This window comes from Hippichthys cyanospilos, chromosome 14 (genome assembly GCF_059441005.1).
Source record: "Hippichthys cyanospilos isolate Australia breed blue-spotted pipefish chromosome 14, RoL_Hcya_1.0, whole genome shotgun sequence".
Lineage (NCBI taxonomy): Eukaryota > Metazoa > Chordata > Actinopteri > Syngnathiformes > Syngnathidae > Hippichthys > Hippichthys cyanospilos.
In genome coordinates this window covers 14,782,159-14,798,618 of record NC_142382.1, presented here as the reverse complement: position 1 = coordinate 14,798,618, position 16,460 = coordinate 14,782,159, and the positions used below count along the sequence as shown (strand labels likewise).

The window sequence follows — 16,460 nt, the reverse complement described above, 5'->3', positions numbered from 1 at the left end:
ATTGCTGCAGTACACCGTGTTCAGCTCTTGGCACTGCCTACAGCTTCGCGGAGCAGAGGAGAGGCTGAAGCAGAAGCGAGGCGCATTGGGCCGACAACGGTTAAACCTTTGCTGTCAAAAGGAGTAACTGCCTATTTAAAATGTAATTAGCGTATAACTACATTTTATTGCACCAGAAGTACTTAGGGCATTCAATTATTTAGGAGATAAAGCCATTAATAAAATCAGACACCAATCAACAGTGGCGCAGAGGAGTTTTCATTGTCTTCAGCATAGTTTCTGCATTCTCAAGAAGCAAAAAAACTAAACAAAAAAAAAAACATGCATAATTCAAACATTCATCACAGCATTGTGCATTTTTGCTTAATTGAAGTTTTATCAAGTTAGCCATTAATTTATTTATGTTATCAAAGAAATGCACAACTACATTGAAGTTCAATGTGGTCGAAATGCTTTACAATTTGGAATTGAGCGAAACAATTTGGTGAAAGCTTCAAATTTAAAATAGTCTGAATTTCAAGCCAACATTAGATTACACTAGTAGTCAGTGCAAATGCACTCAGCAGATATGAGCTGTGTAATCTACTAGGGCGAGCAACTGATCAAAAAAGGATTTTGTACTTCAGGTAGCTCACGTGGGTTTTGAACTCTATTTTAACTCTCTAGTACAAAATGAAATGAAAGCGATAGATTTGGAAGTATTGGAAGTATTTGGAAGACGATTTAAACAAACAATAATACTATTGAGTAACATAAAAGAAACCCATCTCTATGATAATTTTGGGGAAGCCTAAACTGCATTAAAGTTGTATTGTTACTGAAAAAAAATGAATTAGTTATTGATTATCAGTTTTAACAGTAACTAGTATGTTTAGTGTCAGTGGCTATGGAATTCATTTTCACTTCAGAATAACTTTTTGATAAGACATAGAGCTATCAGCCATGTGTAAAGATTTTTTTTGTTCCCTAATGACAGGATGTTTTTCAAATCGGGATTTTCATGGGCAACAAAATGAACAAAAATGAATCTGGCAGTTTTAAACAATCGCGCTCATAAACTCTAAATACCTATTGTGTCCCAGCAGGACTAATTCAGCATAATCAGATCAGAAAAGGCTTTCCAAATGATATTCAACTGCAGCCGTGGCTGAATGATTTTGGCCTTTCTGAGCTTAAGATCAAGATCTTACTGGGATTGCCCATGAAAATTGTTGGGCATGAAAAAATAAGAGTTTGAGGCAAGAGATTGAGTCATTGTGACTCTCAGGGACGCGCTGTGACGTTTATACGGTTCAAGGACATAACTCTCTCATACACAGTATACCCACCAATGTGAGTGCTCCTCCAGGGTTTTGATGGGCTCCTGGACATTGCGGACATCCCAGAACTTAACCTTGCAGTCGTCTCCACAGCTGGCCAAATAATATTGCCTGTTTGGGTTGAAGTCAAGGTCACGCACCAGCTGGCCATGAGCATTCTCGATGCAGTATATCTGACTGAGGAAGAGATTGAAACACAAAATTTAGGATGAAAGTTTTAGAAAAATGGGAAATGTTTGTGGAGGGTTACAGTAGGTTGAAAGAAAATAATACACAATCTAGAAATTGAAAGGAATACATGTGAAGAGCAATTTTGGGGAAAAAGGGGGATTGCAGGGAACAGTAACAAAAGAGAGAGAATTATTCACACTGTCCAGACATTCCCAAGTGTGTGTCTGTCAGCCAAGGCCAGGCTCAATAAAGAAGTTGACACCCAGTGTTGGTTTATTATAAAGGCAACTGCACAGCTTTGAGTACCTGCTAGTCTAAGTTAATATCATGACATGACAGTGGAACAGGGAAACTCTCTGCATTGCGCCAGCTTCCATCTTTCTGGTCAAAATCTACACGTCTAAACACTTTATTCTTCTACATTCCTTTCTGTGTTCATGTCTGCTCTGCCATTGAAATATAACATCTAAAATAGAGTTTTGCCTGCCTTTCTCTCTGTCACATCAATGACACATTTCCTTTGCATCGATGAAAGAGATCAGTTCAATGGCAAAGGCAATTATTGGTATAACAGTAGCTGCATGGAACAGTGGATACAGATCTTTAAATTCATAAAAGGAGGAGTGATAGTGAAAGGGTTTATGGTTATTGAAGAGGATTTCAATCATGAGATGCATTAGGCCACAGCCTATATGTATTTGGTTAATCGGTGGTTAGGTACAATATTATAGATGCATATTGCTACCATATTAGAAAAAAGGTCACTATCATATAATAGAGATGTTTCATGTTTTAAGACAGGGGTAATTTATGTGGGGGCTGCGGGGATAGAGTCTGGGTGTGTCTGGACCACATCAAGTGTTCCACAAAAAATGGGGAAAAAGTAGTTTTAAGAAATGTAGAACAAAACCACACTTTTCAATGTTATTAATTACAATTCAGAACAATTTTTTTTTTATAATGTGAATAAGGTGACCTTGTCATCTCACTCATCTCCCTGTCCCTACTCCTTAGTATGGCTTTTTTTTTGGTGGGCAATTTGGGGGAGCTTCTGTCCTCATCCATAGAAAAACTTTTTCTTAAAATTGGCTGTTTTTATGCTAACTTAAGACGAAGACATGACTTTATACCTTTTCTTTAAGCACTGAATGTTATTTGAGAATTCCCTTTCACCATAATCTGTCATGTGCCTTAGCTATTGTAGGCCACTGTTGGTCAGTTGGTCGGTTGGATGGAAGTTTGACATTTTAGCATTGCATAGCTGCGTATAGACAAGGGCAGTAGCAAATTATGACTATTCTTGCGGACCTGGTAGCAGACCAAAAAAGGTATTTTATTTCTTAAGCCGAGCATATAAAAGGCTACTGGTTACTTATGGATTGTTACCACACAATGTGACTTATTTTCTCTTCTGGTATGTAGTTGCCTTCATTTTGGAAATAAGAAGGTTGTTTCAAATCTTCTGTCATAGATTCATCAATTCACTGAATCGATAATCCTAATTAAAGTCACAGGCATGTTGTAGACTATCTCAGCTGTCAGTACGCAGGGCTCAATCTGAATTGGATGCTAGCCAATCACAGGGCACAAATAGACAGCCATTTGATTTATTGCAATCATAAGATTCATTTAAGGTTACTTTCTTTGCCATATTTTAACAAACAATTTAATAGATACATTGAATATGCTCATCACAACTCTACTTCTCCCTTAAGCATGGATGAATAAAACAAACAACCCAACACAAGAAAAAGCAAACTTTATATCTTGAAAACCATTTCCTCTCCAGGCTCGCCTAATAAAGCTCAGCTTGGCTGGGTTATGTTCAGCAGAGTGGAAAGCCTCAAGTGTTATAGCCCAGCTGGATGCCAACAGCAGATAGCTAGCTAGCTCGTCACCCCTCTGATCACATTAGGCAATTAACATGCTAATTAAAAATCTCATTAAAATAAGGGAGGTATAAGAGAATGACCCGGGGCAAACTGCTGGGCTTCAATTAGGTCAAGACAGCTAGAAGCTTTTGTGTGCCTGTGCGTGGAACCCGACAGAATATCTAATAACAAATAGAAGGTAAAGTGACTATACATTAATGACGCTATAGACAATGCAGCACATGTCTTTAAAACCACCTTACACATAAACAGTGAACCCGGTCAACAGCTCAGCTTTGCCATTTCAGTGTTATAAGTGAAATGCACATTGCGCAATTTCAAAAACGTGTTGCCCTCAAATTTCTAGAATTCCTACATCATGTGTTGAATATTTAATACATTCATAACGGTAACATCAGCATGGATAAGTTGATTAGCAATTTATACTCTACCCAATGCATTGCTGCAATGCAGATCCGTGAAACAAAAGGAGGCGGGCGTGCATCACTCTAGTGGCATGTAAAGCAAGCTTTTTCCATTCTTAAATGATAAATGAAAATGAAACATTATAAAAGAAACTACAATTATTTTATTCCTTTTTTTTAATTTAACATAAAAAGGAATGCCAAAACCATATTGAAAGTGTAGGTTCAAATTAAAAATGGGAAGTGTGAAGAAACTGGCCACAAGACTGATGATATTAATATTCAATTGGTTTTCACAGAAGCGTTTGGTAAAGACATTAGATAAACCTGCATTTTGCTTTTCAAGGGAAAAGACAAAAGCTTCTTTCATGGCTGTCATGCCACGTGTCTCACTGTTTTCATGTGTGTAATAAAGACTGTTGTCAAGTGTTCCTCTGTAGATAAACGTTCAAAGACATTCAAGAAGGCAATTACATATAAAACATTCATTTTGGTGTTGTGCAACTTTAACACAGATTTTTCAAATGCCATCAGTATGGTGAATGATTCGGATATATTTGAAGGTGTTTTCAACTAGCTACAGATATGCACGCCCAGTTTGCTAGTGCTCTGACACAATACTCCCACGTTTGCAGTAGGCCTCATGATCAAAAATGTTGAAACTTATTTGCCAGACATTTGCTTAATTTATCAGATTTGAGCAGATAGACTCAAATTATGGCTCTGTCATTAAACATCAAGGACAAATGCTTTTAAATTAGGCATGTCCAAAATCGGGCCCGCATGGTCAAATGTGGCCAGTGTTCACAGTTCCACGAACCCACCGCCTCTGACATAAAATTAATATTGCATGCACATCAGTAGTGTTGACCACAGTAGAAAATACATATGTACAAATAAGCTATTTCATATTTCACCAGAAGATAGCAACAGACCTGTCTCCACGCTCTCAGGTGCTTACAGAAATATGATCTGATAACACCTCTGCCTTTCTGAACATACCACTCTACAAGTCGTGTTCGGTGTTATTGTAAACTCACTGCATGACCCGTGATTTGCCCTTTCCAGCCCATTTCTAAAAGGGACACTGTGGCAAAGAAAGTGACTGGTGAGTGAGAGTGTCCATACATCCAGGACAAATGGAAATTGTCTTTTTATGTCTTTTCACTGAAATCCCCCAAAAACTGTTTGCCTGGTTTAATAACAAACTGTCGCAATTTTCAGGAAATTTGATAAGGAAGCACTACCAGATCGTGCTGTAAATATGATGATATCCAAATGTGAAAACATGACAGAATCGTGATGCGAACCTCGAAATATGATACTGATTATATAATACGATATCATGATATTTTGGGGTCGGGGGGCGTCAGCAATATAAAAAAAAGTTGACTATATTATAAAAAAACTATAATGTTAAAGATCATGGCAATGAAATAAGAATAATATTGTTTTTTTTTTTTAAGTATGATAACAGTAGTGACAAAGAAGGGCTCGGTCAGCCATTGTCTCATTGGCGAAAAGCATCATGGTCATCGTGGCTATGTAGATTATGATACTGTGATAGGCTGAACTGGGTGAAAAGGAAAGTTTTTTGAGAGATATGCTTCTTTTCATGTCATATGATGACGACATCGTGTTAATTTTAATATCACGATTTGGCTGTTATCTTTACAACCTTATTACCAGAAAAAAATGCTGTGAAAAATGCACACACAAACACGCACACTTTCACCTCACAAAATCTGTCTCTCTTTGCAAAAATCCCAGTTTAAAGGTTCTCCACTTCATTTACTACATGTCACGCTGACGTTATGCTCTAGTTCACCGGTGTCAAAGTCAAGATCCGGCCCGCCACCTCAATTTTTGTGGCACTTGAAATGCTGATGTGACTTCAGGTTTCTGACTAAAATACCAAAATTGCAAGTTGTCTTTAACTTTTAAAAATTTGGGGGAAGAAAAAGAAACATTTTCTTATTCTCCAAATCTCTTTTGAACAGTTTTTGCCGGCTTCTGATATCAAATCTTGGTAAATGTGTGATCAAAACACTTAAAATGTATTTGAATTCAAAGTCATTCCGGCCCTCTGACAGAAACTATCACTACAATGCGGCCCAAAATAAAAATTTTCTGCTCTAGTTGTAGTCAGAACTGGTGTGAATGTTTTGCGTCCGCTCAGTTCATATACAAAACACAAAACTGAAATCTATGAAATTTAAACTTCATGATTCCACTAAATGTCAGATGATTTTGTCGAATCCTAATCATTTGACCGACACAAAATAGCAGGCTTCTACGTTTGAGCTGACTTGAAACTTCACCTTTACTTAAAGTAACAATTTCATGTTTAATTTTGAAGCAGAGACACATGATTTATTCACAGGACTCTCTCCTGTGTAAAAGCTGTGACCCTGGGCTCAAGGGTGGCTAGTGTTTAACCCGTTCCAGCGTGGAATGGGACGTGCCTGCCATGTGAAAAGGAAATGGAGCAGGAAATTGGGTTAGTTTCGCCTTTTCCCTCTCCGGTGTCACAAAGCAATCCCCACTACACACACATGAACACAAAGCAACACGCTCACACATCCACTCCCTAGGCTCCGGCTAATAGTGGAGAGACCTGGGACTTTTTGTATGTGTGCGAGTGTGTGTTTGTATGAGTGTGGGGGATTATAGTTGTGTTCTGCCTAAGCCACCAAACACACTCAATCTACTGTCATTCAACCAGCAAGGCTGAGTGTGTGTGATGGGGGTTGATGGGGGAACAGGGGACCTATTACACACACTGTTAGGCACTGGCAGATAAAAAACATAAAAATGGGGAAACACACTCACAAATACTGTTGTGTGTAAATGCTGAAAAATACAAAAGTAGAACAGCAAACACTCACATAACTGTGTGACCATCCAATCAGAGAATATTTCACAGGCATTCGTTTTTTATTTAGCAACCCTTACCTCAAGGCCCTAAATTTGTGTTCAAACTTTGAATCTTGAGGTTTTGTCAATTTTCAGTCTTCCTTTGTCTGTCCAAAAGACAGTAGAGTTCCCACAATGTGAGTGGATAAACAAATTCCAGAGGAATACCTGGTACACATAACCTCCTACTGGTTCAGTCTCGCCGATAAATCTCTCTGCTGAGGGAATCGACTGGAACAGACGGTCATAGTCTCACACACCCACACGCACACGCAAACGCGTGCGCACACGCACACACACACATATGCACACATGCGCGCGCGCACACACACACACACACACACACACACACACACACACATACAGAGTCTCTGTTTCTATGACAACTGCTATGTGAAAGGATAGAGAGAAGGAACAGAAAAATCGAACGGGGAGTGCAATCATTTCATTGCTGTTCGAAATTAAAGCCTGGATTTGAGATTGGGCTGGCAGACAAGGATGGCAGGGTAGCAGGTATGGAGGGAGGTACATCAGATGGTGAGAAATATTTATGAAGAAAGATAAAGAGGTATACAAATGGAAAGGGCTAGAGAATGAGCCAATGGTTTAATAAAATAATTGATAACCCAAGCACATCTTTAAGGACTGTCCATTTCACAGGTCACAATGTAATGGAACTAACCAGAAAACAAACAAACAAACAAACAAAAAACCTGGTGGCTTTGGCTTGATTGATTTTTTTTCTTCTTTTGAATGAAGGTGTCTTCCCTGTCCTCTGTTATACAAGCACCCATTATCGCTTTGCCAGAGATGTCATGTAATCCATCCATCCATCCATCCATCCACGCAGGCTCAGGGAGAACATGCAAACCCCACCCAGGAAGGCCGGAGTGAGGTGGATTTGATCTCAGGTCTCTGACCTGTGAGGCCGACGTGCTCACCGCTGTTTCACCGAGCCGCCCTGCCAGAACTTTGCCAGTACCACGGCCAATGCCATTACCAAACTGTATCTTGTATCTTCGGGAGCATAGGTTAGTTTAATTATGTAATCATACAAAAAATGATGTTCTCTTGGATTTATTCTTTTGTTTTCATTCCAAACAAACAACTACTTTTTGAAACTTGATAGGCATTTCTGTTAAAAGTATGTCATTTTGTCTAATTTTTTGGTAAAATACTGTACACTAAAAAAGCAAACAAATGGTTTCAACCGCTACATCAGTGGATTATGCAGCTCGTTTGAGAAATGTGCTTTTGTCTCAATAGTTGCAGAAGAATAGATTGTTTGGATATTAAATGTGAACTGCTTTGGAAAAGAAAAATATGGGAAGACTATACTCTGCTGTGTGTTGTGATTAACCCATCATATGGAAATTGATCCCTTACATTAATACTAAAGTCATTGTTCGTTCTTAGTCTCCAGTCTGCCTAGTGTCAGAAATACAAGTCACTATACATACTGAATGTCTAATCGAGTCAAGGGGGCTGGGACTATATGAAAAGGTTAGATATAATTGATTTGAGTGCAGCAAGGTTCTAAAGGTCAACTGAAAGGCAGTGTAACATATGGAAAATTGTATTTGAAAACATTTTGCATAATTGTCTATTGTTTGAACAGGAAATGTGATATTCCTGTTAGAAAATAATTTTTGCATAATGGGGCTGTTTGTGGTTATAATATATTTTGTGAAAAGGCCAATGCACAATGGTTTATCTTTAGCCCTAGCACATGGAAGTGCGATTTAGGAAGGTTTGCTTGGTGATGTGAAATGGTGACATCATTTTATTTTGTTTGTCTGGAAGAATTTTGATATACTCTATTTCTATAGGTGATTAGCACAGGCCATTCTTTAAAGACGACAGAAAAAAATTGTACCTCCCCTACACCTCCCTGTACCACCTGAGAAAATACAAACCGACCTAATCCATGTCCTTTTTTTCGATTTGGTTCTAGAGCTGAGGAGGAGAGATTTTGCACCGAGTCAGCCAAGTAAACAGCAACATTTCATCTATTATATACAAGATATTACTGTAGAAGATGCTGAAGTGGTGAAAATGAGTGTTTGGGAGTACACGTCATGACAATCAACGTCATTAGTAAAGAATTCACCCGTGGGTGGAATTATTGCTATGAATACTGAGTTTCCTCGAGGAATTATTTTAGAGAAGGAAACAGGTGTTATTGAGAGGGGTGTATTGACACCGGTTTTAATTTGAATGTCAGTAAAACACCAGTGTTTGTCCCCGTTATTCACGCTCTTGGAATAGTTTCCATCAGCCACGAGCCTCGTGAGGATGAGGGGTCAAGATGATGAATGGATGAATGTTTTGTGGCTGGTAAGAGGTGCAATTTCTGCAAACAAGTTGTTTTACTTCATGAAATATTGGTACCATAAAACTCATATTTAATAAGAAGTTTTATCGTCAATGTGCCAATTGTAATGCATATGCATATATTTAAGTGTGGAAAAATACCATGAGCTAGGCACTTTAAAAAGTTGTTCATAATTTGAGTAAAATCAGAACCAGCATTGTCCAACATTGAAATATGCACGACCATTCAAGATAAATTATGAATGATGTAATCCTAACTCTAAACATACTTACATATTTTGGTTTCTGAATAATGTATAGTCAGTCTATATGTTTCATCAGTAGTGGTATACAGTGGGCCCCGGGTTTACGAGATTAATCCGTTCCGCGGTTGGGGATCGGAACGTGAATTCACCGTGTGGCGGGCAATCCAAACCTATGTTAATTCACTAATGCGTTTAGAACCCCAGGTAAAAACATAAAAACTGTATGTTAAATATTGGTACCAAAATAGTATAGTAAGTGTTACGTATACATTATATACATGTATACAATTAGAAAACATAAATAAAAAATATAGAAAGGATTTATTTACCTTTATGTAAAGAGCTCGTTATAGTCATATTCCATAGAGAGGGTAGCCTAGCCTAGGCTAGACGAGCTTAGTCTTCGTATTTCTTGACTATCTCTAGTTTTGTTTCCATATAAATAATCTTCTTACTTCTCTCTTTAACATCACTAGCAATCTTGGGACCCATGGCTCACCCATTCGAGTTTGAATTAAGCAGTAAAATGCACAATAAATAGTTATTTTACACACTCAGACCCGATCCAGTCCATAGCATGCCACCATTTTGATAGTGACACTGACCAATAGCAGACCAGTATCTTAGGGAGTCGTGACGCAGACCAATAGCAGACCAGCATCTGACTTACGCGTTGCAGTGCAGGCAGTTTGAAGGGACCAGATAATAAGAGCAATTACCTAAAAACTCCTGAAGATGGAGACAAAACAACAAAAATACAGCCAACCCCTAGGGTCATGACAGTTGTTTTTGTTGTAAAGCGAAAAAAATACCGTAAAGAGGGGAGGAAAAAACGTTGCAGATCACATTGTAAGCTGGATGTTGTAGACCGGGGGTCCACTGTACCTGTATTATTTAAGCCTTTAAGCCTTAAATGCCTGAGATTCAGATGCGAAGGTTGGGCTTTTCTTCGAGAGAGGCCATGTTTGAGTGGGCAGAACTTGAGTAAAACGTTTCACAGAAGTCATAATTTGGTTTGGTGGTCACAGATCGGGACAAGTTCAATATACCTGTGTGGAGTTTGCATGTTCATCGGGATGTGCATAGATGCTAGCATAAGCTAATGCAATGTGAAACAAGCACGGTCACAATCTTTTCATCTACTAATTAGATCGATGGCAAGCGTATGATGCATATAAGTGTCAACAGCATGTGCCATCAACGTTGTCCAAAACACATAAAAACAGTAATTACTTTCGGAAGAGTCCTGACTGATGGAGTCATCTGAATGAGCACGGCCTTCATGTTATGGTAACCGCTGGATTGAAGGGAAGTGTCCAGGGGTGATGACGTCAGGGGGGCGACTGCAGACGGGGAGAGTTTGTGGAGGGAATTGAAAAACTAAACGGGCGTTCGCTGTTTTGCTCCCAAAGCAATATAACAGTTCTGCATTTCATTGCCGTTGCACGCAAAGCTTTGGGAGACCTCACACAAGTCACACCTAAAGCGACTTGCTGACTTGCACCTCCAAAATAAAGCTGACAATGGATGCTGATTGCATAAATTAATGTAAACCCACCGCCATACCAATTGCAAATAGCAATTCTTACAATAAAAAAAAAACAAAAAAAACAATATATTTTAAGATTTTTGGTTGCAATTTGATTAAAATCTTAAAGTTTAATAGTTAATCATAATTATATTCTTCTAAACTCTTGATTCGTTTTGGCATCTATTCAAACAGTCTTTTAATTTAATCAAGAGATATCTTTGCCCCATTCCTCAGATAGTACTCACATAAAACAGCTGTTTATTCATTTTGGCAGTTGTGAAAAGGCTTATATTGTATTAATAAAGTTTATATTCTATGAATGAAGTTTGATGACTTAGCTGATTATTTTTAATACATTCCCTTTAGTGCAGCACCATCTAGTGGATGCATGACACAACTCCATCCAGTGGATGCATAATGCAACCGCAGCCGCTACTGTAGTTTCTGTTCTATGTGCGCCTTATAATCTGGTGCGCCTTATGTATGATTTTTTGTTTGTTTGTTTGTTTGTTTGTTTTGATAGGCCATTCATTGAAGGTGTATCTAATGATCCGGTGCGTCTTATAGTGCGGAAAGATTCAAGATTGTGTTCTATTTCCAAGTTAAGAAAAAAGATAGCTTTTAGTAGCTTTGTTAGAAATTTCAAGACACTGGACTCCTTTGTGCAGAGTGTTGTCCTCTAAAATAACAGTGGTCATCTAACCTATTTACTGAAGGCCAAATAGGCAGTCTTTCAAAACCCACGAAGGAGGGGGAGCCAAAATGAAGTGCGGAGGAACTCCATAATTTGTTACAATGCAGAGTAATATGAATGAATCCAACCTATTAGCTGCTGTGATACACATCTTGTAAATATATTCTCTTCTTGTCTATTCTCCTTCACTAACCACCCCTCTCAATTTCCTCTGCACTTTGCTGTTATCATTGTGATCGATGGCAAGGTGATTATTATTCCGCTAGCGGAGCCCCCACGTACACCCATGCTGCCCTAACACATCATCATCATCACAAACACAAGGAACACAAACAAGCACACTACGCAGGCATACACAAAACTAGAGGTTGCAAGATGTGTGACCGATAACCTGCAAGTTATAATACAAGGTTAATGTGAGAAGTGGCTCCTATCCATTTCAAAACAGGAGCATTAAAGTTTGACTGCCACTTAGTGTATTTCATCATACTTTACAAAAGTCCACACACTAATTTTATTTCCGAAATGGTAACCGTGGCATTCTCTGACAGATCAAAAACATTGTTTTCTCTAAGCATCACAAATTTCACTTATAGACAGTAACTGTATTTCCAATGAAATTAACCTTCAGCTACCAGGAAAGGGAAAAGTGCATGTGCTAGCGATTCTAGGACGCTCCATAGAATCACTGTAGATAAAAAATAACAGTAGCAACTTTGTTGAAAAAAAAAACAAAACAAAACAAGAAAATAGCAAATATACACGAGAATGATATACAGTAATCCCTCGCTGTATCGCGGTTCATCTTTCACGGGTTCGCTACTTCACAGATTTTTTACAGTGTGGATATTCCTCACAGTGCATTGTGCTCTGAATCCTCATTGGCTCTGGGGCTTTACTGTTGTCTAGAAATAAAATATTGACCCTGTACTGTATTGGTGTCTCATTTGTCAATTAATACAAAAGGCAAGAGGATCCAAAAGCTTGCTTCCGTGTGCGCTCAGCTCAGCACACACGCACACGTTATGAACGTGTTAGTAAGCACATTGATTGACAGCTTGGTCTCTGGGAGCCGATCACGTGACTCGTAGGCGTGCCGAGAGCAAACGCACGCACCCATTTGTGTGCCTACAGAGAGCGAAACGGAGAAATGCACACCAGCTGTCTATGGAAATCTGACTTTTACCTATATTTCTTTTGTAATAAATTGAAATTTCAAGTGTATTGTTATGATATAAGAGGCTTCACTTTAATTGTCCGGGCATATGCGTTTATAAAAATCTTCTTGTTCAGAAAAAGAAATAGCGCCAACAATTACCCATAACAATGTGCGGAGTCAGGACAAAGAGGCACAGTTGGAACTGTGAAATACGCGAGTGACAATGTTTCCAACCTTGTATTACTATATTCACTAATTACTTATTACTGATTACTTACTTATTATTTACTAATTACTATTTTTGGGCTTTAAATCTGGTTTTGATTTTTGGTTTTATTCTGTAGTTCAGTATTGCATTGTAAAATAATAAAAAAATAAAGCTGACTACTTCACGAATTTCACTTTGCGCGTGTTATTTTTCGAACGTAACCCCCGCGATAAATGAGGGATTACTGTACTATAGATCACTTAAATCTTGCTACAAAGTTTTATTAGCTGTCCATTTATCCTTATGCCCTTCTGTGTGATATGGAGACATCTTCCCATCGTATGATGAAAAATTGCTCAAAAAGGGTGATAGGGGCACTATGTTGGATGAAATATTCGAATTACATTTTGTAATACATTGTAATAAAGTTGTAAGGTGGATGCCGAGGTCTGCACGCCTTAACTCTTCTTTGTACGCCCCGGTTCTGTTTAGTTTTACGCATTTAAACCAGGATGACCCTTGTGGGGGATGACTGATTCAGAAAACAATTTGTAATGAGGGCAAGTTTTGGCAAGGTGAAAATGTGTGGTGATATTAAAAAATCACGTTCAAAGAAAGCATATCTGCATCAAAATCATTACTTTTTGCCCGGTTCAGCTGATTATAGAATTGAAAATTACATCGATTATCAGTGGTGGGAAAACCGGCAGCACCGATGGACTGTCTATTGGTCCATCGCCGACGGACGCTGGTTTTGCAGACGAACAAACGAATGATGGGAATGCTTAAAAAAAAAAAAAAAAAGACGAAACAAGAATGTAGGAATGTGTGTTTTCGTCTCTCGTTGAACTCATCGAGGTAACCCTTCTGTCAGATGTCCGACAGCCCGCTTTTTCCGACAAATACAGAGACAGTACAACAAAGCATTAGCCTCATCATCGTTTGTGAAGGTTACCTCAGTAGCTGTGAAAGGTAAGAATAATCTTCCAGGATAATCATAATGCAACAATTGACTCTTTTCCGCCATTACTCAACACTTTGTTGATGTGACCACTGATCAGTACGTCACAACATGTCTGCTGAGTTCCTCTGCAAAAATTCACGTCTATTGGAAAATGTGTCTCTGTGTTTCTGACGGACTCATGGACCGGCGATTACAATTTGGTTTGGCTTGAAAAAATGGCGGACCAAAGACAACAAAAGGGGAAGAGGCACTGACGACTGTCGGACCAACAAAAAAAATTTAAGATGCCCACCTCTGTAGATCATGATGCTTTTAGCTGCTGAGCACACAGAAATAAATGACAATAAAATGACTGTAACCAAGCCTTTTCTCTTTTTCACTGTTGTTATTATGAAGCAAAACACAAGGTTTTTTTTTTCAACACCATGACTTTTAATATTGTAAATTTAATCCAGTATAGTGAACTTTTTCGCCAAACTCTCCACAGTATCATGAAAGTTATCATAATGTGGGGTTCCGATCATAATTACATTAAACTCTGATGTTTGGATATCATTCTATCCCTACCTGGTATTGTCTCCATATTGAATTTCTTAAAAACAGCTAGTCTGTAAGTAACAGATGCAGACCGTTTTTATTTTATTTATTTTTTAAATATATGTGATAACATGTAAATTTTCACTTGTCCTGAAAGTCAATGCCCCCTCTCTCAACTTTATTTCTTTTTTTCATTAAAGTATCAACTTTTGATTTGTGCTGAAAAGGGCCACACAAGGGTCATCCAGCGAGGGGGTCTATGAATGAATTTTGAACTGTGGTCTACCGGCCACATATTAATTTTATAACAGCGGCTATGGGCTGGTGAAAGTTTGAACATGACGTTATTTCGCCCCCAGCCCAGACTTTGGGCATCCCTGGTTTAAACAGTCGTTTCAGTGTTGAATGCTAAACTGTCACATCATACGGGATAAGCTTCAAACTCTAACCCACCTCATAGTGCGGAGGTCCCAACCTCTTATGGCTGTGTCACTTGCAGTGGCAAGTTGGCTGCAGTTATGGTGAGGGCTCCACTTGCCAGACGTAAACTTAAGCTGTCCTTTTCCCTCGAGCATAGCGGTGCTGGAGACCTGGAGGATCACAACCCACCCCATTAACATTTCTCAGCAACCATTTCATTGCATCTACCTGCAGTAGTTCAGCCAATGTATTGCATTGAATTTTCCTAGAACTGTGACTTTTTCTTCATTCTGAAGGTGTTTTCCAGGAATGCAGCCAAATTAAAAAGCATTTCATGCAACCTACATTGTAATTATATTATATAGCATTTGATGCAACCTATATTGGGATTTTCTTAAAAAATAAAAATCTCACACAAAATAACAGCCATGTAGACAGACAAATATACACACCTTTTGCTTTCAAAATTTAGAGCCCCCAATTTAGAAATGTTTATGTAATGCAAACGGAACAAATAGTATTTGGAGAAAACTCCCCCAGGCCTGTTAATAACATGCAACCACTTTAACGTACAACTGTAACTGAATGTTAGGTGAAGACAAAGACATTCTTTTTTTGCACAAGAAAGCATGTTTCTCAATGGTTATTTATCAAAAGCGCTGTGTCTTAAGGCAACAATGAAAAAGAAATTAATCAAAGACACTTCAAGGACTTCAGACACGGTCTTTTATCATGAAACTCCAAAATGCAATGATATCGATTCTACAAAGTGGATTTTGATTCTAAAAGTAAGATGCAACAGTCACAAAGAAACATAATAATTCTCATGATTTTATAATCTTCCAACTTTCTATTTTTCTGATTATTTTCCATTTGCCTCATAGTTGCACTGTTTCTTCAGGGATAATCGATTACATCATCACACAACTCAATTTCTCATTATTTCTCCAATATCATAAAGACAATACGAGTGAGTGAGTGAGTGAGTGAGTGAGTGAGTGAGTGAGTGAGTGAGTGAGTGAGTGAGTGAGTGAGAAAGTGTAAAAAAGTTGTTAAGAAGAGTACAGTGCTACCAATTTGTGAAGAGTAGGAAACAACAAATGGATTGTGTGAGTGAGTAAAAAGCAGAAAAAAAGAAGTGTTAATAATCTCCCTCAAAAAACAACAACAAACAACAACAACAACAAAAAAGAAGACAGTTGCACCTCTATGTTCCCTAATGGTTTTACTGCCAAAAAAATATTGCACCAATCATTTTACTGCTTGCCTTATTTGGGGTCATTGTAGGGATAAAAAAAGTAGATAAGTAAGATAAGTGGGTAATGTACATAAGCCTGCCAAATGACCTTAAGTGTGAAATGATTTAACAATAAATAAAGCTCTCAGATCTTTTTAACAGGCTTATTTATTATTTAATTTGTATTTTTTCTTACATTGTTGTATTTGAGGCAAAAGTACCTTTTAAATTATGGCCCAAAAACCTCATCATTCATTCGACCATAACACAAGGCTCAACATTGATTAACTTTGCACTGTGTATTGCAGTAAACTGTATTTTCTTGTCTAGAAACAAAATGTAATTGCTAAATAAATTATTAGAAAAAAAGATATGATCTAGAGCTGTGCTTCCAATCACAGGGTCAAATGTAGAATAAAAAAAAAAAAA

The 16,460-nt window shown here is 38.1% G+C and overlaps 1 protein-coding gene across 1 annotated transcript in view; it reads right to left on the bottom strand.

Annotated features, from left to right (window-relative positions):
* eipr1 (EARP complex and GARP complex interacting protein 1) overlaps window positions 1-16,460 on the bottom strand; it is a 45,889-nt gene that overhangs the window by 12,375 nt on the left and 17,054 nt on the right. The window contains exons 6-7 of the mRNA XM_088433188.1: window positions 14,828-14,964; window positions 1,329-1,496 (exon numbers count right to left, since the gene is read on the bottom strand). Of these exons, the coding sequence (XP_088289314.1) occupies window positions 1,329-1,496; window positions 14,828-14,964 (305 nt within the window). The remainder of the gene's footprint in view (window positions 1-1,328; window positions 1,497-14,827; window positions 14,965-16,460) is intronic.